Source organism: Oncorhynchus keta, chromosome 23, assembly GCF_023373465.1.
Source record: "Oncorhynchus keta strain PuntledgeMale-10-30-2019 chromosome 23, Oket_V2, whole genome shotgun sequence".
NCBI lineage: Eukaryota > Metazoa > Chordata > Actinopteri > Salmoniformes > Salmonidae > Oncorhynchus > Oncorhynchus keta.
Window position 1 is genome coordinate 41,902,134 of NC_068443.1, and position 22,811 is coordinate 41,924,944.

Consider the following 22,811-nt stretch of genomic DNA (forward strand, 5'->3'; position numbering starts at 1 on the left):
TGTATAGATAAGCAATATGGTTAGGGGCAAGCAGGTTGGATTGAGACATTGGACATCCATGTAGATACTCAACTCACAGCAGAAAACCCACACTGTTTAAACCTTTCTATGTGAGTGCATAGACATGGCACATTTAAATGAGACCACAATCAGCCCATTTAGTTTTAGACTTTTATGCCAAGTAGGTGCTCTTAATACAATCTGATGGATGGTTAAGTTTATCTTAAACTAACAGAAGATTCATATAATCTGATTTGCCTCATCACTGAAATATCTTAACAAAGTGTTCTTAAAAGTGTTCTATGTTAAAGGCTGTTACGTCCATAATTGGCTCTGAGGGAGTTTTCCAGCTTTCAGGATATCATGACCAATGTAAGAAGTTCCATTCCATGTCCTAAGTGTGATCAGCTGATACAAAATACTATTCTTATTCCAGTCAAAGACCGTTTTCTCTCTCATGCAATAAGACCTACTGTACGATAGGTTCTGTGTTCAGTCCACCTCAGTAGAACTCCGATAGCTCTGTTCCTTTCTTTCCAAAGGCAGATAGATAGAACTCTAGTACAGCACTGTGGCCGTCCAAAAACAGTCGGACTCAATCAAACGCTGATGCAGTGCTGAACCTGCCTCTGAAACCAGTCTAGCTCTATAGACTTCCGCTGTGTCAATTCCAATGCAGTCCAGTCCAGAGAAAAGACCTAAACTTTGTCACGATTTCTATCATCCATTGAACCCTGACAGTAGGTGCGAGTGAAGAGCTGCAGCTGCCATGTTTAATAAGGGAGATTCCCTTATCAAATTTCCCTAATTTCCCTCTCCTTCGATGGGCCACACTTCCTCATTACCATGAACTAATCACATTGTGTTTTCTCAGTCTTTACAACCTTATTTGGGCGGTATCACCACTAGGGGTGCCCCTCTGCGGGGCCTCCACATCAGCACTTGGGCGTCATTGGCATTGGGTCGTCCCAGGGCGTTGGGGGGTATTGGTTCCTGGTAGTTGAGAATATGGGGCTGCTCCTGGTGAGGACGGCCTACTAGGGAGGCCCGGGAGCCCAGGGGCATGTCAGGGTCCACGGCGAAGTCCACCCGCATCCGCCACCGCACAGTCTGCAGCACGATGCGCTCCTGGATAGTCCGAAACATAATAGTGAAGTTAACTATTATATAGCAACTTATATGTAATATGCTGCAACCCAAAGTGCTTTACAGTTAGCACTTAGAGCATTGCTTCACAATCTGTAGCCTTTATTTATTTTTTATTTTTTTTTCATTTCACCTTTATTTAAACAGGTAGGCAAGTTGAGAACAAGTTCTCATTTGCAACTGCGACCTGGCCAAGATAAAGCATAGCAGTGTGAACAGACAACACAGAGTTACACATGGAGTAAACAATTAACAAGTCAATTACACAGTAGAAAAAAAGGGGGAGTCTACATACAATGTGTGCAAAAGGCATGAGGTAGGCGAATAATTACAATTTTGCAGATTAACAGTGGAGTGATAAATGATCAGATGGTCATGTACAGGTAGAGATATTGGTGTGCAAAAGAGCAGAAAAGTAAATAAATAAAACAGTATGGGGATGAGGTAGGTGAAAATGGGTGGGCTATTTACCAATAGACTATATACAGCTGCAGCGATCGGTTAGCTGCTCAGATAGCTGATGTTTGAAGTTGGTGAGGGAGATAAGTCTCCAACTTCAGCGATTTTTGCAATTCGTTCCAGTCACATGCAGCAGAGTACTGGAACGAAAGGCGGCCAAATGAGGTGTTGGCTTTAGGGATGATCAATGAGATACACCTGCTGGAGCGCGTGCTACGGATGGGTGTTGCCATCGTGACCAGTGAACTGAGATAAGGCAGAGATTTACCTAGCATGGACTTGTAGATGACCTGGAGCCAGTGGGTCTGGCGAGGAATATGTAGCGAGGGCCAGCCGACTAGAGCATACAAGTCGCAGTGGTGGGTGGTATAAGGTGCTTTAGTGACAAAACGGATGGCACTGTGATAGACTGCATCCAGTTTGCTGAGTAGAGTGTTGGAAGCCATTTTGTAGATGACATCGCCGAAGTCGAGGATCGGTAGGATAGTCAGTTTTACTAGGGTAAGCTTGCCGGCGTGAGTGAAGGAGGCTTTGTTGCGGAATAGAAAGCCGACTCTTGATTTGATTTTCGATTGGAGATGTTTGATATGAGTCTGGAAGGAGAGTTTGCAGTCTAGCCAGACACCTAGGTACTTATAGATGTCCACATATTCAAGGTCGGAACCATCCAGGGTGGTGATGCTAGTCAGGCATGCGGGTGCAGGCAGCGATCGGTTGAAAAGCATGCATTCGGTTTTACTAGCGTTTAAGAGCAGTTGGAGGCCACGGAAGGAGTGTTCTATGGCATTGAAGCTCGTTTGGAGGTTAGATAGCACAGTGTCCAATGACGGGCCGAAAGTATATAGAATGGTGTCGTCTGCGTAGAGGTGGATCAGGGAATCGCCCGCAGCAAGAGCAACATCATTGATATATACAGAGAAAAGAGTCGGCCCGAGAATTGAACCCTGTGGCACCCCCATAGAGACTGCCAGAGGACCGGACAGCATGCCCTCCGATTTGACACACTGAACTCTGTCTGCAAAGTAACTGGTGAACCAGGCAAGGCAGTCATCCGAAAAACCGAGGCTACTGAGTCTGCCGATAAGAATATGGTGATTGACAGAGTCGAAGGCCTTGGCAAGGTCGATGAAGACGGCTGCACAGTACTGTCTTTTATCGATGGCGGTTATGATATCGTTTAGTACCTTGAGTGTGGCTGAGGTGCACCCGTGACCGGCTCGGAAACCAGATTGCACAGCGGAGAAGGTATGGTGGGATTCGAGATGGTCAGTGACCTGTTTGTTGACTTGGCTTTCGAAGACCTTAGATAGGCAGGGCAGGATGGATATAGGTCTGTAACAGTTTGGGTCCAGGGTGTCTCCCCCTTTGAAGAGGGGGATGACTGCGGCAGCTTTCCAATCCTTGGGGATCTCGGACGATATGAAAGGGAGGTTGAACAGGCTGGTAATAGGGGTTGCGACAATGGCGGCGGATAGTTTCAGAAATAGAGGGTCCAGATTGTCAAGCCCAGCTGATTTGTACGGCCCCAGGTTTTGGAGCTCTTTCAGAACATCTGCTATCTGGATTTGGGTAAAGGAGAACCTGGAGAGGCTTGGGCGAGGAGCTGCGGGGGGGGAGCTGTTGGCCGAGGTTGGAGTAGCCAGGCGGAAGGCATGGCTAGCCGTTGAGAAATGCTTATTGAAGTTTTCGATAATCATGGATTTATCGGTGGTGACCGTGTTACCTAGCCTCAGTGCAGTGGGCAGCTGGGAGGAGGTGCTCTTGTTCTCCATGGACTTCACAGTGTCCCAGAACTTTTTGGAGTTGGAGCTACAGGATGCAAACTTCTGCCTGAAGAAGCTGGCCTTAGCTTTCCTGACTGACTGCGTGTATTGGTTCCTGACTTCCCTGAACAGTTGCATATCACGGGGACTATTCGATGCTATATTGCAGTCCGCCACAGGATGTTTTTGTGCTGGTCTAGGGCAGTCAGGTCTGGAGTGAACCAAGGGCTGTATCTGTTCTTAGTTCTGCATTTTTTGAACGGAGCATGCTTATCTAAAATGGAGAGGAAGTTACTTTTAAAGAATGACCAGGCATCCTCAACTGACGGGATGAGGTCAATGTCCTTCCAGGATACCCGGGCCAGGTCGATTAGGAAGGCCTGCTCACAGAAGTGTTTTAGGGAGCGTTTGACAGTGATGAGGGGTGGCCGTTTGACTGCGGCTCCGTAGCGGATACAGGCAATGAGGCAGTGATCGCTGAGATCCTGGTTGAAGACAGCGGAGGTGTATTTGGAGGGCCAGTTGGTCAGGATGACGTCTATGAGGGTGCCCTTGTTTACAGAGTTAGGGTTGTACCTGGTGGGTTCCTTGATGATTTGTGTGAGATTGAGGGCATCTAGCTTAGATTGTAGGACTGCCGGGGTGTTAAGCATATCCCAGTTTAGGTCACCTAACAGAACAAACTCTGAAGCTAGATGGGAGACGATCAATTCACAAATGGTGTCCAGGGCACAGCTGGGAGCTGAGGGGGGTCGGTAGCAGACGGCAACAGTGAGAGACTTATTTCTGGAGAGAGTCATTTTCAAAATTAGTAGTTCGAACTGTTTGGGTATGGACCTGGAAAGTATGACATTACTTTGCAGGCTATCTCTGCAGTAGACTGCAACTCCTCCCCCTTTGGCAGTTCTATCTTGACGGAAGATGTTATAGTTGGGTATGGAAATCTCTGAATTTTTGGTGGCCTTCCTGAGCCAGGATTCAGACACAGCAAGGACATCAGGGTTAGCAGAGTGTGCTAAAGCAGTGAGTAAAACAAACTTAGGGAGGAGGCTTCTGATGTTGACATGCATGAAACCAAGGCTTTTTCGATCACAGAAGTCAACAAATGAGGGTGCCTGGGGACATGCAGGGCCTGGGTTTACCTCCACATCACCCGCGGAACAGAGAAGGAGTAGTATGAGGCTAAAGGCTATCAAAACTGGTCGCCTAGAGCGTTGGGGACAGAGAATAAGAGGAGCAGGTTTCGGGGCATGGTAGAATATATTCAGGGCATAATGCGCAGACAGGGGTATGGTGGGGTGCGGGTACAGCGGAGGTAAGCCCAGGCCCCGGGTGATGATGAGAGAGGTTGTATCTCTGGACATGCTGGTTGTAATGGGTGAGGTCACCGCATGTGTGGGAGGTGGGACAAAGGAGTTATCAGGGGTATGAAGAGTGGAACTAGGGGCTCCATTGTGAACTAAAACAATGATAACTAACCTGAACAACAGTATACAAGGCATATTGACATTTGAGAGAGACATACAGCGAGGCATACAGTAATCACAGGTGTTGAATTGAGAAAGCTAGCTAAAACAGTAGGTTAGACAGCAACAGCTAATCAGCTTGCACGACAACAGCAGGTAAAATGGCGTTGACTAGGCAACGGGGCCAACAGATAAAACAAACAAGCAGAATTGAGTACCGTGATTAATGGACAGTCCAGCGTGCATCAGCTATGTAGCCAAGTGATCAGAGTCCAGGGGCAGCGGTGGATGGGGCAGGGGGGCTGGACTGGCGAGTGTTATCCAGGTTAAAAAAACTAACAATGACTAAATAGCTTGTAGCTAGTTAGCTGGTTAGCTTCTGGAGGTTCTTGAGTGTGTTCTAAAAAATTTAAAATAATAGCGATTCCGTATCACATTGGGTGAGGCAGGTTTCCGGAAGGTATAAACAAATTAAAAATCAAAAAGAGAGTAAATATGGGTGTTTGGGACGCGGCGATGCAGACGGTTAGCAGGCCTGTGCTAGCGAGCTAACAGTTCGTAGATAGCTAGATAGCTAGTTGTGAAGATCCAGCTGAAAATTGTTCCGTTTGCGGTGGGAATCCGGGGAAGAATCCGGGGATGAAAAATAAATAGGTCCGTTATGCTCTGGTTAGAGTCGCGTTGTTCGAACTGGCGAGAGCTTTCCGGGCTGAAGGTTAGCTGATGGCCGGTTAGCTGAAGACTGCTAGCATGGCTGGTGGTTAGCTGGCTAGCTTCAGTTGAGCTTCAGTTGAGGGGTTCCGGTTCCGAAGTAAATATAAATACTTTAGGAAAAATAGCTACATTGGGTGAGGCGGGTTGCAGGAGAGTATTTGGAAGCTTAGGTTTAGCAAAAAGTTTTTAAAGAGATATGCGAAGAAAAATATGTAAAAAACGAAAAAGAAACGATATAAACAGGGGACACGACACGACAGGACGACTTACTGCTACGCCATCTTGGAACTACTTTGACCCCAAGGCTGTACATTTCTGTTCTTGTCTAGAATTAACACTGAACGACAACAAAAAAATGTACAGGGATTGTTCACTTCAAAATCACAGTTTGTCAGATGTTTTCAGACAAAAGTCAGACCTCAAGTATGTTGGGATGAGTCCACATTGCACACCATCCGTTGTGTCGCTCAAACTAGTTAGATGGGGCTCTTTACCATTCATTTGGGATTGAGGTACATATTGTTGGATCCACACAACAGATGGTGTGGGATGTGGATTTATCTTGAGATTAGATCACTTTAGAGGTCTGAAAACATCTGACAAACTTAGATTTTTCTAAGTTTAAGATAAAAAAACATACAATTTAACAGAGCAGTTCACAAAATCCAAGAAAGTCCATCTTCTGAAGCCTACCTTGGTGACAGAGTTGATGGCAACCAACCAGGTGATGAAGCTCTGGTCTCGGGTGATGTGTGACAGCATTGGTGTGTTGCTGTTGCTGATGGGAACGGCCCAGGTCACACTGGGGTAGAAGTTGTCGTTCATGCTGACTGTGAGGTGCGACGGTTTGGACGTGGGACCCGTAAGGGTGACCGTCTCAGTGGTGTTGCCGTACCATGGGTAGCTGACCCCGTCCGAGTCGCTGATGGCCTTGACCCGGCCCTCACGGAGCTCTGGTAACTCCCAGCTGGACCTGGGGTAGTGGACATGCAGAATGTCTTTAGTAATACACAAAACAATACAACAGAACATGATACATGTGCAAAGACCTCACTTAATGGGACTCTGTTTTTATAGTAGGCCATGCACGGCTAGAATTTCACCGGCGCTCGAAATTCACCAAGGTCTACAACTGATACAAACAGACAATATTACAGCTCACATGTGACAGACTAGGATTGTCTGGCCAAGTGACTCAAGACTATGTTAGCCCACTGAACTAAATCCTAGGCCAATACACTTAAGTGCTGTGGGCGTAGTGTGTGTGTGTCATAGAGAGAGAGAGAGATAGTGTGTGTCAGAGATTGAATGAGTGGCACTTCGAGATGACTGATGGTGGATCAACTCAGAACTTACATGCCAATGTCCCCATAAGTATTGTAGAACTCCATTTGTGTACAAGCCTGGATCCAACCCACCACCCAGGTCTCATTGCGGGGCACCGGAGGCATCACGATCCCTGCGGAGGCCCTGAAGTAAGGTGTCTTATACCGCAGCACTATGGGCGAGTTCTCCTCTATCACCGTTGGGCACTGGTCAATGGAGGCCGATACCTCGTAGACTACAATGTTCTCCCTTCTAATGCGAGGCTTGCAGGAGATGCTCTGTATACAGCCCATGGTGCTGGCAAATAGCAGAGTAAGCAGAACCAGAAGACGATACCTGACCAGTATGCACATCAGTCCCTCTCGGATTCCATCCAGCTTTTAAATCAATATCAATCTTTTCATTTACCCATCACTGATACGGTCAAATTACTGGGTTGAAGAAAACGAAATAGAGGCATCATTTTGAATACAGACATTGAGGCAACATTCGATATCAAATCAATACAGCAGCAGTTAAGCATTTTTCTGCACTGGGAAAACGGAACGTTAATGCGGTATGGAGAGTATGGAGAGTGAGTGTGGGGAAGGTACACTGAACAGCCCCCTGCAGCCTTCCCCGGTGTGACTGTTGTGTGCCGCACTGCCCTTGGTGCTTGTCCCCAGAAACTGCAATAGGTCCCCCTCCGGGATGCTGCTTACTCTCTACGAGCCCGAAGTCCCACTTCCTTTTCGAGTCCACGCGTCCGGCTGCAGGTCGGTGCCCTTTGCACCTGCTTCTTCGACTCAGCGTTGTCATGTCAGTGGCGACGGGGCAGCAGGTGTGTCAATGGGGTTGTTCGGGTGCCTTTGTTTGGATGGCTTGCATAGCCCTGTTATCTGTACGGTGCCCTCAAATGAGATAGTCTTGGTCGTCACAACAAGAAGACGTTATACAATGGCTCATATCCTACCTAAAAACCGACGATAGTAGGCTAAGTATAGCCTATAGGCTATATAAATCAACGAAACGGCGCTTGGCAGGCTATGGTGCCCTGTTGAGACAATAAATCGCCGTAGCGCTATTTCAACGTTTTCTTAATTCCATTCTTGGGATCAATGATGAGGGAAGCTCGCATCATGAATGGTGCATCATAAATGGTGAGAGAACGCAAAGAGAGATTCACAAACGTGCCCGCGACTAGGTGTGATACCCAGACGCCCAGACATCCCTAAAATGTTTTGGTGACACGAATCATCCATATATAATACCTCCGTCTCCCGATTGAGCATTATTGCTCCAACTCCCTCGCTTGGTAGAGCATCATTTCCTCGACAACGGTCGCTGTTCAGTTCGGCTAGGTGCTGATGCTGGGAGGATAAGACAGCGGCAACCACAGAGGGAGAGGCGTCATTAGACGCCTGTATTGAAAAGTTTACATAATGTGGGCGTGATTTACACCCATTGGACACTCCCCCATTTGTTGCCATTGGTTGGCCACGTCAAACGCGGAAGTGGTGTTGCTTTGGCGGACTTCCCACTGACACGCATCAACCGGGCATTCGATCTGTTCTTCATCGAACCGGGTTCACTTAGTGTATTGTTTGGTTTTGTCGGTTTATGATTTTCCATTTACTGAGAAGGTTATCAGCGAAGGTGCCGAGCGTTGTGTACAGGGCCGCATTGATCATGAAGCCGCAGGTTGTGTTCGTGTTGGGAGGGCCTGGGGCGGGGAAAGGGACCCAGTGTACCAGAATCGTTGAGGTAAGATGGCGAGAAAAGAACAATGAAAAGGACAAAGATAATTTGACAGGGCATTGAATTGTGTTGGGGGGGAAACACTAACAGATATGAGGGGTTTGTGCTCACTTTTGTTGGCTTCTGTCCACGCGAGACCAGCTAAATGGATCAACTTCCCTTTCTTGTCCTCAATGTCATCTACTTGTTATGTTAGCTAGCATAGCTATGCAAGACTACACTAGCTTTTTGTTGTTGTTATTGGTTGTTGAGTAAATTAGACCATGCCCATTTCTAGTTTTTCTTAAAAATGAACGCTTTCAGAATATTTAGTCAATTTTATCTGGAAAACTCATTGATCCTGCTTGGTAGTATACCCCTCAGGAGTCAGTGGGCTATGACTCACCAAGTGACAGAAGAGGCCTACTCCTTTTAGTCCAAAGACCTATTATGTTCAGAGGCGAATTGCCTCTGGCAGCCAAATACTCCATTTAAATGTGCTTCTCAATTGCAGTACATAGATACATAAAAAGCCCTCTACTTAGATATGACATCAAAAATTATTTCCCAGAGATAGAATGTACACTTTTAAGCGGTTTTAACAGTTGCAGCTGACACTTATTTTTCAGTTACAACGTGTTTGTGGGCGTCCTTCTTCCGTTACACACAGGTGTGCGGCGCCCGCAGAAAGCTAATTAGCAACTGTAGTCGCCTCCGTCTTCGGTGGGAGACGTGTTTACATTTTAGACCGAGCATTTTGGCATCGTCGGGGTGCTGTCCTCAGCCGGCAGACAGGTTCGTGAATGGACGGTATATACCGTCTCGGAATGGGCTAGCTCTATGTTCGTTGTGAAAGGCTTCTAGCTACATACACAGAGTAACCTATACACTGCTCTTGATGTCACACCCATGTGTAGTGTACATCTCATCAGTTCAGCTGTTTTGCAATTCACATTATGTAAAGTTCAGTTTATCTGCAATGCACCTGCTCTAAACCTCCAGCCAATGCCCTTGAACAAGTAGTCTTGAGAAATGAAGGCTGACGTGTATCTGAGTCTGGGTGGGGTTTTAGTCAAAAGATAAACTACTACTGCTATTCAGCTGTCTGACTGTTAACCCACTACACTGTAGCTCCCCATGGGCTTTCTTCTGTTTCCTGCATTTGCAAATGACTTTGTTTAGACCTATATTCAAACAGAGCTGGGCCACTTGTGTTTGCGCAAGCATCCTGTTCCAGCATGACGAAACCACACGCGTTCTTGAGCCAGCCACCCACTTATAAAGCCTGTCTTCATACAGCGAAATATAAAAATCCCTCCCCTTACTTTCAGTGTCAATGGAGCACAGCAGCATCATTTTAGACCAATAACCCACGATGCCTATGACAATGTTATTTTCTGTGTATTCTCTACTTAATGCATTGTTACAATTGGACTCCTTTTTATAAATGACATTAGTCCCAGACAATTGAATTCTCATATCCAATTGATTCCTATGGAAAGTAACATACTTTGTTAGTACAGAACAGGTATGTTTCTGTACTATTGTCCCACGTAAGCGGTTGGATCAGTGATTATTCTCAGAGTGTGTTGTTTTAGTAAAAGCTGGCATTAATTTGCGTTTTTCACAGAACTACAGTTACACTCACCTGTCTGCCGGAGACCTGCTGAGGGCCGAGCGAAGCCGAGAGGGGTCAGAGTTCGGACAGCTCATTGACAGTTACATCAAGGATGGCAAGATCGTCCCTGTCGAGATCACCATTAACTTACTCAGGAAGGTATGCACCAACTCCAGGTACCTATGGCTACAAGGTTTGTGTTGGCTGTTGACGTACAGTAAGTTAGGAATCAGAATTACTATTCGCTTAGGAAACATGGGGTAGAGCGTAGTAGCACTATACAGTCATTGTGGTCTGAGTAAGTCTTTCTCCCCCCTCTTACTGAAATAGTTTCTCTCATTGCTCCATGGGCTGAATTAATCCATACTCTAAAGAAATAGTTCACCTCAAAATATTTTTAATGTCAGATCTACAGGAAGGTCTACAGCTGGTGTGTAATAAAGACTCGCTGTGTTTAGACATACAAAAAAAAGTCTGCCTTTGATTTGGGGCAGAATGTCCCTTTTTTAACGTTCACTTTCCTTTGTCCTCAGGCCATGGAGGAAACCATGGAGACGGACGAGAAGAAGTTCCGCTTCCTCATCGACGGCTTCCCCCGAAATGAAGACAACCTCCAGGGGTGGACCACTGTCATGGAAGGGAAGGCTAACGTCAAATTTGTGCTTTTCTTCGACTGTACTAGTGAGGTAATAAAACGCCTTGGGGGGGGGGGGGATCTCCCAAGAGGAAGGGGAGGGGATGACATGGAAGGGGAAGGCATACCTCAGATATAAGCCACATTTGTGTTAATCCTAGTGTTAATGTCTTTATTGCTTAGCTGACAGTGTAATGTTTTATGCTGAGAGCTCTGTGTTTTTGCTTGTCTACAGGTCTGTATCGACCGATGTCTAGAAAGAGGGAAGAGCAGCGGACGCACCGATGACAACAGAGCGAGCCTGGAGAAAAGGTAGCGCCCAAACACTAAGGCTTTCAATGATCACTGACCATTGACCTCTTTCATATGAACTGGAACTCTCAAAAGGAGACACCGCTCTTGTTCATAAAAAAATAAAGGGTACTTACATTTCCTGGTTTCTAAAATGTTTGCCTGATTTCAGTTCATACAACACATAAGCAAAGTGTAGAGAATCATTGTACCATCTAAACCGCTGTGAAATATAGTTTTAGTCACCAAAAATACTGTATTTTCTGTAGTTGTAAGGTGTGATACAAAACTGAAAGTAATAAGACGTTAAAACAATTTACAGATGGGAAGCATAGAAATATTGCATATACAACAGATCTACCATTCATCAGACTATTTCAATGAGTGTGACAGATCTATAACGTGTATTTCTGTATGAAATCAGTCGGGTTGTACACTAAACGACATAATGGACCTTTTAATAATTAACTTTCTAGTGAAAAAAACATTGCTTTTGAGATTGCGATTTTTGTTTTTAGCTTGGCTGTATATACGTCATTGTGACCCCATTTTGGGTCTCTTCTGAGTCCTGGGTGCTGGTCAGGCATGTTTCTGAGCTTCCATTTCCTCCCCTGAAGGATCCAGACATACCTGCAGTCGACACGGCCTATCATCTCACTGTATGAGAAACAGGGCAAGGTGCGCACCGTGGATGCCTCGTGCGGTGTGGACGAGGTAAGCAAAGGAGTTTACAGCCATTGAAGGCACACAAGATGGGCAGTTGGAACACACTCATTAGTGCAAAGTTATTCACTCTTAATTTACATTGTAGTTTTGTGTTAATTCCCTCTGTCTTGAGTTTTTTTCTTTCCCTATTGCTTTTCTCTCTGTTCCCCTGCACCCTCCGGCAATCACACACTTGTCAAAAAAGACAATGTCTCTCTTGTTTTCTCTAATGCATCTCTTTCTCTCCCTCTCTGTTTCAGGTTTTTGACAACGTCAAAGCCATCCTGGACAAAGAGGGTTGAAATCCCCGCCAACTGCCAAAAACTGTAACATTCACAGTTACGTTTCGTTTGTCTTTGTATCAACTGCAGCAACACTATACTCAGTTTACATGTCCATTCAAATTACTTTTTACATAAAAAAAAAAAAACATTTTTTCTGTCAGTGCCGAGCTGCTCTTCCAAGGGTGTAATTGAATGTGTGAATAAGATGGGTAGTAAGATGCTCTACTGACCAACCGCACTGGGTTTCACTACGGTAGTTGTACACCAACTGACAAGCCTGTCATTGTAGTCGAGTGGCTTTGTATAGGGACAAGACTTATAGAATTGCTCTTAGCTTGGCGAGGCACTTATTTTTGTTGTCAAGCAGAGGCATATACAGTACTGTATGTTAAATTAATGTTGGTTTTTTTAATGATAAAATCTGCGTACACACCATTGTTAGCCGTTCCCTAAGCGAAAACGTGCATTTTCACCGACCAAGCACTTCTATGGACTAAATCAGAGCTCTCCAACCCTGTTCCTGGAGAGCTACCATCTCCTGTCCATTTTCACTCCAACCCCAGTTATAACTAACCTTATTCAGTTTATTAACCAGCTAATTAGATCAGGGTTGCACCCAGGTGGGGGTGCCAGGACCGAGTTGGGAAACCTTGTGTTACATTAGGGTTGGACTGAACCTACAGGACGGTAGAGCTCGAGGAACAGGTACTCAGAGATGAACATTGTCTTATGAACTTCCCCTGTGTACTAATAAAATATAGAAAGCACCAGTCTCATGTTGGAAGAAATATGAACAGCGGTCCTATAGGACCACAGGGAATCAAGTCACAGCAGCCATGATTGCAGTATTACAAATTTGTGGATTAAACTGGCATGGCAACGATAGTTGTTACTGCACATACGGTGTGGGACCAATTTTGAACTTAAACTTGTTAAATCAAGTTTAAACTTGGGACTATCTGCAAGTTTGTGTCACTGCGCATGAAAGAGTATTTGGTGTTCTCCCGAATGCTGAAATACGGACAGGTTTTGTCGCCCCATGTAGTGTGGCTGAAAATGTGAAGTCCAATGCTTACCTTGTTCTCCAACAAGGACATGGCTGTGTTATGTATGTGTCATTACAAAAGTGCACAAAGATCAGCTCCCGACAGTTAAGTTTCTGTTGTGTGTTATTTGTTAAATCTTTGATTATGCGACAAAGGATGAAGGACCAGTTTTGTCGAATCGGAGTATGTTGCCATGTAAAGTGGGAGAAATTGTCAAATACAAACAAACCAAATATACCCCCCCCCTCTGTGTCTGTCTGTGCTTTATTTCCTTTGACAGGTGAATACTTATAGAGCCACTCAAAACAGGTCATTCCAGCATTCACAGAAGGCCACACTATTTCAAGGGAACAGTCAACCTAAGAATCTAGACTTCGACAGGTGAACATTTACGGAGCCAGACAAACTCACCAGTAGTTCCAGTCAGACAGGTCACACTGTTTCAAGGGTGTCTCTCAACTGTTTTCTGATGGGTCCCTGAGACTAATGTGGCTAGTTCTACAGAGCTCAATATAATTGTTCCTCACTGAGATTTTGATATCTTTTGAACTATTTTATAATCTCTTCATTTTGTGCCTACCACAAGACTTGTACTAACGGTTGTTGTTGGTATAACTAGTTTGCCGTATCGGACCAAACTCCTTCGACGTTGTTTACATTACATTTATTTTATTTCATCCAAGCTTTCTGTCGGCTACCATGATAATAAATGTGCTTATATAATATATGCCATTTAGGAAGTTTTCGCTAAACTCCTGGTGTGTTATTGCTCAATTCAAGGGTGAGTGGTTATAGCCAGTTATAGTTACATTTTATTTATATATATTTTTTTAAACAGAATGCAATTGTGTTATTTAAGTGTACAAACAGCCATCATAGTAAGTATTATTTAACAATTTACAGTTCCACTGCAACACTACCTAACCATGTAACCACAATGGAAATACTGATGGGTACAGATAGGACTCACTTCCATGTCAGTCAACCCAATAAGCCAGCAGAGGGCAGACTGACATCACCAGTGATTCACTTGTTGAGAAATGTCACGTCGCCATTTTGACTTTATTTGTTATTCGAGTTTTTCATGTGAATTTCTCAATTAAAACGGGCAATCGGCAGTTGCTACAGTACATCCGTTTTTTGACTTAGTGCTATGTACCCATTGTTTCTTGAAGAATATAACTTATAAATGCCTCATAAGCTTAGTTTAATAGCCGTACCCTATCAGAACCCAACAAGCTTGTTTTTCTCCAATGTTTCTGAACAAAGTAAATGTAAAACAAAGACTAGAGCCTCGACATGGTTAAAACTAGCATTTTTTGATACCCTGGCTGGTCATGACTTGCATCCATAGCTCTGTCTATGATTTTGAGAGTGGTTACATTTCTTCAGCCCCATCCCACATTTGAGGGGAGCATGCTTTGTTATTGTTTCAACTGCTGATTGTCCCTTTAAACTCTCGCATTCACATCTTAAGCAATGAATTATACACAATCATCGAATTGTATCTTATCTGTGTTATGTGCTCAATGGAAAATGTCCATTGAATCATCGTATCTTCAAAGAGCACTAATAAACTAAATGTAATTATTTTATGTAAATACAAGTGCTTTTTCAACTCTGGCCTAATATTAAAACAAAATGTGTTGTCTGTCTATGACCAATGAGGACATTCAATATTGTTACACAATCATAAGTCAACTATAATGCCAAACTGTACCTGTTTCCTTTCACTACCTGTGTCATTCCTCGAATAGAGTGCCTTTCGGGCAGTGTCATTTTGTAAAAAATAACCATTTATTCACCTAATTTTGACATTGTCATTAACTTCATTCCACTTAATAACAACTTAATATTAAACATGCTTTTCCCATCTCAAAAGGTTCAATTAAGAAAAACTCAAATTAAAGTGACAGGGTTGACGATTTCACCTTAAATCAGCCATAAATTCCCTTGTAACAGGGGGAACGGAAGCTTGTGTGCAACAGGGATGGACAATTGAATGCAAGCTTCACAAAACATTTCTAGCCTACTTATCTATGGGTAACAGGGTTGACATGTTATGCTCGGCACACTCAGTTTTCCACCACAAAACAGAGAATTGCCAAAATTAGAATTACCACACTTAATTTGACACTCATTTGACTATTAGATGTTCAATGTTTCTTTTGGGAAGAAGAAAGATTTTTTTTTTTTACCTTAGAGTTGACCTTAAACTTGATTGACACATGTAAATTAATCACTAATCACATTTAAATAAATACAAATCTTCAGAATCTTTCCCAATGCAACAAAATAACTTTTCAATTATAAACTTTGGTTTGCCAAAATTGATTTTCTGTGAATGCACATTATTTAGTTTAATGAAATACACTGTGTAATAGAGATTTTAAAAGGTGAATTTAATGAGAAGGCTTTTATTCACCGAGAGGCTTGTATAGGAAGTCACATCAGTGGCTACAGATACACAGTGTCGCCAAAACATTATCAGTGTGACCTTTGCTCAGTCTGGCATCAAACTTGAACCATAACAGTCAACACTGGCAGACATTTGATACTGGCAGAAGAAACAGGTCAAAGGTAGAATATCAGTACAAACAAAAGAAACTACTTAAATATGGTTCTTAAACATACATGGTTAACCCGTCTCCCCACACATACTATCAAGTTTATGACATATCAATCCAGATCATGATAGGATGTGATATTTCCGAGACGTTCTCATTTGCATTGTCACATTGACAAATGATACCAAAAGACGCACTCGTGTTTTCATAACACATTCCTTTATTTCTATGTCACATAAAGCTCTGCAGTTTACAAAGACAAAATGTTGATAACGGTCCTGAGGACTTGTAGCTTGAGAGCTGGCGTATTTACAGCTTGTTGGCCTGAGACAAAAAGCAGACAAAACAAATACGGTAGAAAGTGCTGACGTAGGACTTTGCGGTAATGAACTGAATAGACAAAAAACAAAAAAACTTAGTGTAAGGCACCTTAAATACATTGCATATGTACCCGTGTCGGATAATATATTATTTTGACCAAATGACAGACGCAATAACAAACTTTCACTAGGTAGAAAGACAAAAGCGGCTGGTACCTTAGTAATTACAGACATATACTCTGCCAGCAGAGGGTAATCTGGATAGATATTACATTATATATATATATGTGTATTCACAATATACAATATATAAGAAACTACAAAGAACTGGATAATAAATTAGCTTATCTTCAGCTGAACATTCCCCAATATACTTTATCTATAATATAATTGTACCCCATGTATCAGTGTTTCTCATTCTCTAACAGTTTTGAGTGTCTTCTAAAAGAACACTGTCCTTCAATTGAAAACATTCAGCAAAAAAGTATTACACGATATAAGAATTCATATTCCAAAACTATAATTTTCTAAATGTACATTCCATCAGTACGTACCGGACTTCTATACAAACATAATGTAGAATGTCTATGAATTATACAATATGGTTCTATGTTCACATTTGGAGGGAAGCCATCTGCCATTTGCCAACAAACACAACAATCTCTGACAGTGTAGTACTAAGACGTACTGAGACGTACGGAGACGTACGGAGACGTACTGAGACGCTATGATGTGTTACTACAACCGTAAGACGGTTGTTTGCCAATCAAACTCCATCTTCCCAGTGTCCATTTAGCAGGCCTTGGCCAAGCCAACGAGCATGTCCGTGTTCGCCCGGCGGTACTGAGCCTTGGTGTTGGTGACCGCGCCGTGCTTCTGCCGGAGATGCAGCCTCAACTGGCTCTTGTGGCGAAAGTGGAGGTCACATTTTTCGCACTGAGGAAGAAAAGAATGGAACGCAATGATTCACTAATTCAATCAAACTGTCTGTCAACGGGTTCATTTATGCATTCAATGAAGGGTTAGCGGGAGGACAGAGGCTATAGCCGATATTCATTTAAGCTGATGCCCTGGCTTGTATATAGCGATACTCTGCTTATGCTATTGATAGACAGTCACAGGAAGCCAGGAAGGGATTGAGGAAGTGGACCAGTCCCAATTTAGCCAATACACACTGGGTCAAGTGAACGGAAAGATAAGGTGTTTACATGGTAGGGCTTTTCTCCTGTGTGGATGCGCAAGTGGCTCTTGAGGGTCTGAAGATGGCGGAAGTGTGTCCCACAGACCTCACAGGGATACGGCTTCTCCCCCGTATGTATCAGCACGTGGGCGCGGAGGTGCGCGACCTAGGAAGAAATTCCATAAGATATTTTAGATTTTGTCGGAGATAAATTCAAGTAAATATAAAATAATACATGAATTATATTACAATAACACATACAGTTTTGGACATAGCTGTCCTTCATGAGTGAATCACAGTTCATCGCTGTTTCCTCACCTGTATGAAGCGAGAGCCACATGTTTCACACTTGTATGGCTTTTCTCCTGAGTGGATTCGGGTGTGGGTCTTGAGGTTGGCCGGCCGGTTGAACTGAGCACCGCAGATGTTACAGCGGTACGGTTTCTCGCCTGGATTGCAAGAAGTATTTAAAAATAAACATGAAACACTGATACCATTCCAGGACCTTGTATGTGCGCTTGAGCACACAACACATTAGGAACGACTCTTTCCATGACAGACTGACCAGGTGAATCCTGGTGCATCGCACAGAGATGCACAAATACGATAAACCCTTGAAAATGGGCGAATCTCTCCTTTAAGATGTCTTACCGGTGTGGACAGTCTTGTGGCTGGCGAGGTTCCCTTTGTAACGGAAGGCAGCCTGGCACCGGTCACACTTGTATGGCTTGTCAGCATGGACCTGGAGCATGTGGCCTTTCAGGGAGTCCGCTTCTGCAAACTTTGAGTTGCAGAAGTTGCAACCATTCTCTACAACAGAAACATTGAGATTTAGTCAATGAAAAGTAGAACAGCATGAATGTAAATGTACTGCGTCAATGTTTATAGCACTGTCCCCACTAATTGAAGTACAGTACTCACCACCGCTTGAGTCGGAGTACTCAGAGTGCAGCTCATTGTCCTCCCCGCTGTAGGTGCCAGGGGAGCGGGGACAGACCATCAGGTGCTGAGGGGCATCTGTACCACAGGAGGAGCATCTCAGTTGGTTAATGTTGTGATGGCTGGCCTGTGGGACAAGGATCTCTTCTCCGTGCACACTGACCATCTCTGCAGCCTGCAGCTCCTTCATCGGTCCCTCTGATCCACTAGTCCTGTTAGAGCCCTGAGGAGTGGTGCAGTCCCCAGCCTCAGCGCTCCCTCCCTGGGCCTCATCATCGTCCTTCTCCCTGGAGGTCTGGTTCATCACGATGAACTTGTACTTCTTCCAGTTGCGGGCCTTGGGCTCCTGGGAGCAGCCAGAGGGCTGGGTCGCATTCCTGCTGCAGCCGCTGGACTCGGTGGGGGAGTTGGGCTGGCAGTCAGAGCGGAGGGGGCTCTGCGGGCTGCAGATCACACCTTTGCTGCAGCCTGGGGACAGGCTGAGGGAGTCTGGCTGGGGGGGCTGGATGCTGTCCTCCTCCATGGGGGAGGCCCCTCTGTGTTTAGGTCCCTGGAGCCCCATAAAGGGCCCAGACCGGCGGCTGGAGCAGGGGAGGGGGCGGAGGATCGTAACGGAGGAGGATGAGGACTGGGATGAAAGAGGGTGGTGGACGATGGTGGTGGCCTCTGTGCGATTCGCGGGAGAGAAGAGCTTCTGAGAGATGGAATCCCCTTTGTGGAAGTCACTGAAATTGAGGGCGTCTGGCAGCTTTCCGATGGGCATTGGGATGTGTTTTCCGTGGACGTGGTGGGAGCTACCCGAAGCATTGATACCAGTGAATACACTGGGGCAGTAGCTCCTCCGGTCTCTGAGGGGAGACATGGATGTGTGGCTGGGGCTGGTCGCCAACCCATCCAGAGCCCTGAAAGCAGGGAGGTCCTGAGAGAGACGCATCGGGCTAGTCAGTACCTCATCTCTCTGCAGAGTCACAGACTGCTCTCTAAAAGGACCAGGAAAGAAGGAGAAACACCCATTTAGTTCCAAACAGATACTATTCAGATGTGAATAAGTAAAAAAAATAAAAAATAATAGGGCCTGGAATATTCACAGACCCGACCAGGAAATGTTCCAGGCACTAGGAGGCTACCAACCAAGTATAAATGGACGAGCAATGATGTAAATGTTGTTTGTACCTGGACTTGATGAACCTGCGGCAGGTGTCCACCACATGTTCCATCTGGAGGTATGACGCTGTGTTCATGGTAACTAAAACCAGGCTGTCCTTCAGGGTCAGGGTGGAGGTGTACATGAAGTCCAGCAGGATGGCAAAACCATCAGGGTCCACCGTGGGGTCCAGGCTGATGGCACTCAGGTTACTCTTCAGGGGGTCGGTGAATATGGAGTAAAAGAGCCCACTATAAAACGGGAAAAAAATGTGAAAATCGCACGTTAGGATTGTGCCCTTTTCTCTCACAATGGCAGTCGCATAGCACAAGAAGGACGTTTGGCCGAAAAACACGTAGTTGGGCCTCGAACGTACCTGCAGGCCACGAGGACTGCCCTGTGAGCGCAGAAGCGCTGACCGTCAATCTGGATTGTGACATCCGTCAGGATATTTCTGCTGCGGAGGCGGTTGAAGTTGAGCAGAACATCACCGGCATGGCGGGTGAATTGAATACAGCCATCTGCCAATGAGGCCATGATGTCAGAATCTGGAGAAACATGGAAAAATACAGTATTGATAAAGGACCATCCGCCAAGCTCAGACTGTGAGAGTTGCTGATTAACGTAAACATAAAGTATGCAAAGCTGCTCTAGTCATATATTTGTCATATGTTATACGCTACATGACCAAAAGTATTTGGACAGCTGCTCGCAGAACATCTCTTTCCAAAAATCATGGGCATTAATATGAAGTTTGTCCCCCCTTTCCTCTAGATGTTGGAACATTGCTGCGGGGACTTGCTTCCACAGCCACAAGAGCATTAGTGAGGTCGGGCGATTAGGCCTGGCTTGCACAGGCGCATTGTCATTCTGAAACAGGAAAGGGCCTTCCCCAAATTGTTGCCACAAAGTTGGAAGCAGAGAATCGTCTAGAATGTAATTGTATGCTGTAGCATTAATATTTCCCTTCACTGGAACTAAGGGGCCTAGCCCGAAACATGAAAAACATCCCCAGACCATTATTCCTCCTCCACCACACTTTGCAGTTGGCACTATGCATTGGGGCAGGTAGCATTCTCCTGGCATCCGCCAAACCCAGCCTGATGGACTGCCAAGTGGTGAAGCGTGATTCCAGAGTCCACCACTCCAGCTGACACTTGACATTGCACATGGTGATCTTAGGTTTGTGTGCGACTGCTCAGCCATGGAAGCCCATTTCATGAAGCTTCCGAGTGCTACGCTTCCTTTCTGTGAGCTTGTGTGAACTACGACTTCACGGCTGAGCCGTTGTTGCTCCTAGCAGTTTCCACTTCACAATAACAGCTCTTACAGTTGACTAGGGCAGCTCTAGCAGGGCAGAAACTTGACGAACTGACTTGTTTTTAAGGTGGTATCCAATGATGGTGCCACGTTGAAAGTAACTGAGCTCTTCAGTAAGGCCATTCTACTGGCAATGCTTGTCTATAGAGATTGCATAGCGGTGTGCTGTTAGCAACTGGAGTGGCTGAAATAGCAGAATCCACTAATTGGAAGGGGTGTCCACATACTTCTGTATATATAGTGTATATGAGGACATACTGTAGCATCGTAATCCTATTACCATTGTAATCCTATTACCATTTAACTTGGTGTAGGCGGCACCATTTCAATGTCCAACGAAGTAAAAAGCATTGCTGGAAATGGGACCACGTCTGAGGGAGGCTACAGATCTAAAATACTATGTCAACTGTAGCTAACTCCGAGGCATTGAACTCATGTTAATGACATACAAATAGTGACAAGCCATGACTGTTGTGGAAAAGTAGACTTTATACAGGCTACAGTAAACAAGTTAGGCCATTTGCTGGTACCCAAATCTTACATATTGCTATTAGACATACCATAGATATGATTAACCCTTACAATAAACGTACAAATAAAATAGTTGTACATTTAGGAATTATGACCTTTATTTCACTGCAAATATTGTACTATACATTACTTAAGAAACACTTTAATAAAATACACATTTAAACCCCGTTTCCTATTTGATTTTGACCTATAGCCAAGCCCATAAATGCTGACGGCTCACGCTTGGAACATGTTTCGCATTTAGTACATTCCGTTTTGGGGTGCGCACAGATTAGGTTGCTTCTAAATACGCTTCCTGTTCTTCGATAGGCCTGTACGTGGAAAGCCAGCTTGTTTAACATATGACATTTAACACTGGTTATACCCAATTTATTTTAACTAGAAAAATAAACGATAAAAATTGGAATACGGCAATGCGAATAATAGGTTGTGGGATTTTTAGGAGTTTCAAATGCATGTACCCACAGGACTACACATTGCACAGAGGCTCCCACTGTAAATGTAGTACAAAACGAGTAGGCAGTTATTGATAATAACGGTCTATTAAAACAAATCAAGAATGTAGGCCTACATCAAAATATTGTTTGTTTTGTCTCAGCATTGAACGAAAAAGTATTCGACAGATCCTTAGTGGATATCTACCAGCGAAGTTAAACCAACATCAAGAGAGAGAAAAGTACAGTGCTCAAAGCTAAAATGTAGTACGCAGTGATCTAACAAGACAGACTCGCCCTGTTGCGCGAATTTTCTTGCTCTTAAGTTTACTGATATTTAACGACTATTAAAGATGCACTTTTTGATCATATCAAATTAATTTTATCTGGATTTTTTTTTGATAAATCAAAAACATTCTGACTACATAAACCCAAAACGAATATTTATGTACAGTAGGATAGGCTATAAAGGAACTAACTGCACATTCGGCGTAATATATTATCTCTCGATAATATCTAGATATTAGATTAACCAACATGCAAAAAAAAAGTGAGCATAATGTGGCAATACAGTTTCCCAATGGCAGAATGGACCAGGAACTTCCGACTGAATATCTGGCAAGCATGCTGCTTGAGCAGAGGAGATCCTAGACGATTTGACCATTAATCAAGTATAAACATCAGCAAGAAGTCTAGCAACTGCAGCCTAAGAGACCCTACTGTTCCCAAAACAAAAGAAAACATAAAACCATCTAAAGAATTTAAGTATTTCAAGTGTATCAATAGAGGTCAATGAGCCACAACGAATGTCTACCACTACAAGCAACTTCTAGCGTTATACTGTAAAATAATGAGGGGAAAAAATTCACCTTATAAAACTTTCCTGGAAACTTCGTGCATCACCAGTTCTGAGAATCAAGTTCTAAGAAACTCAAGGGTTTAATTCTCGGAATTCTACCAGTGGGCCATACCATTTCCAAATCAGTGGGGAGGGTACATGGTGTTGTGTGTGTCTTTTTATCGTCATTACACGACATATATTGGATATTCTATTTAGACCGTAAATTAGAGACGATATACTATTGATTAAGTTTAAAAAATAAACGGTGACATGGATTTTTAACTATGACAACTATTTCATTCTTGCTCTATTATACCTCTTTAGTGTAACTGTCCACATACAAGGTCACCTGACCATTCTATATAGA

The 22,811-nt window shown here is 44.1% G+C and overlaps 3 protein-coding genes across 5 annotated transcripts; 1 reads left to right on the forward strand and 2 right to left on the reverse strand.

Annotated features, from left to right (window-relative positions):
• Nucleotides 1-110: 110 nt before the first annotated feature.
• LOC118402358 (protein FAM78B-like) lies at nt 111-8,251 on the reverse strand. The gene is made up of 3 exons (XM_035800508.2): nt 6,905-8,251; nt 6,242-6,521; nt 111-1,128 (listed from the first exon to the last, which is right to left on the reverse strand). The coding sequence occupies exons 1-3, from the start codon at nt 7,225-7,227 to the stop codon at nt 886-888; spliced, it is 846 nt and encodes a 281-aa protein (XP_035656401.1). The 5' UTR covers nt 7,228-8,251; the 3' UTR covers nt 111-885.
• A 107-nt stretch (nt 8,252-8,358) lies between these two features.
• Nucleotides 8,359-13,410, forward strand: LOC118402359 (UMP-CMP kinase). Its single transcript, XM_035800509.2, has 6 exons — nt 8,359-8,617; nt 10,221-10,367; nt 10,742-10,894; nt 11,078-11,154; nt 11,751-11,847; nt 12,099-13,410. The coding sequence occupies exons 1-6, from the start codon at nt 8,474-8,476 to the stop codon at nt 12,138-12,140; spliced, it is 660 nt and encodes a 219-aa protein (XP_035656402.1). The 5' UTR covers nt 8,359-8,473; the 3' UTR covers nt 12,141-13,410.
• Nucleotides 13,411-15,935: 2,525 nt separating this feature from the next.
• Nucleotides 15,936-22,553, reverse strand: LOC118402360 (B-cell lymphoma 6 protein-like). 3 transcript variants are annotated; one of them, XM_035800510.1, is made up of 8 exons: nt 22,473-22,553; nt 19,695-19,866; nt 19,348-19,569; nt 18,157-19,154; nt 17,887-18,045; nt 17,554-17,684; nt 17,264-17,401; nt 15,936-16,991 (listed from the first exon to the last, which is right to left on the reverse strand). In XM_035800510.1, exons 2-8 carry the CDS (start codon nt 19,853-19,855, stop codon nt 16,848-16,850), a joined length of 1,953 nt encoding a protein of 650 aa, XP_035656403.1. In that variant the 5' UTR covers nt 19,856-19,866; nt 22,473-22,553; the 3' UTR covers nt 15,936-16,847. The 3 variants fall into 3 exon arrangements, with proteins under 3 accessions (XP_035656403.1, XP_035656405.1, XP_052333200.1); XM_035800512.2 differs by lacking the exon at nt 22,473-22,553 and adding an exon at nt 20,936-22,441; XM_052477240.1 differs by lacking the exon at nt 22,473-22,553 and having other exon boundaries at nt 19,695-22,441.
• Between the last annotated feature and the right edge of the window lie 258 nt (nt 22,554-22,811).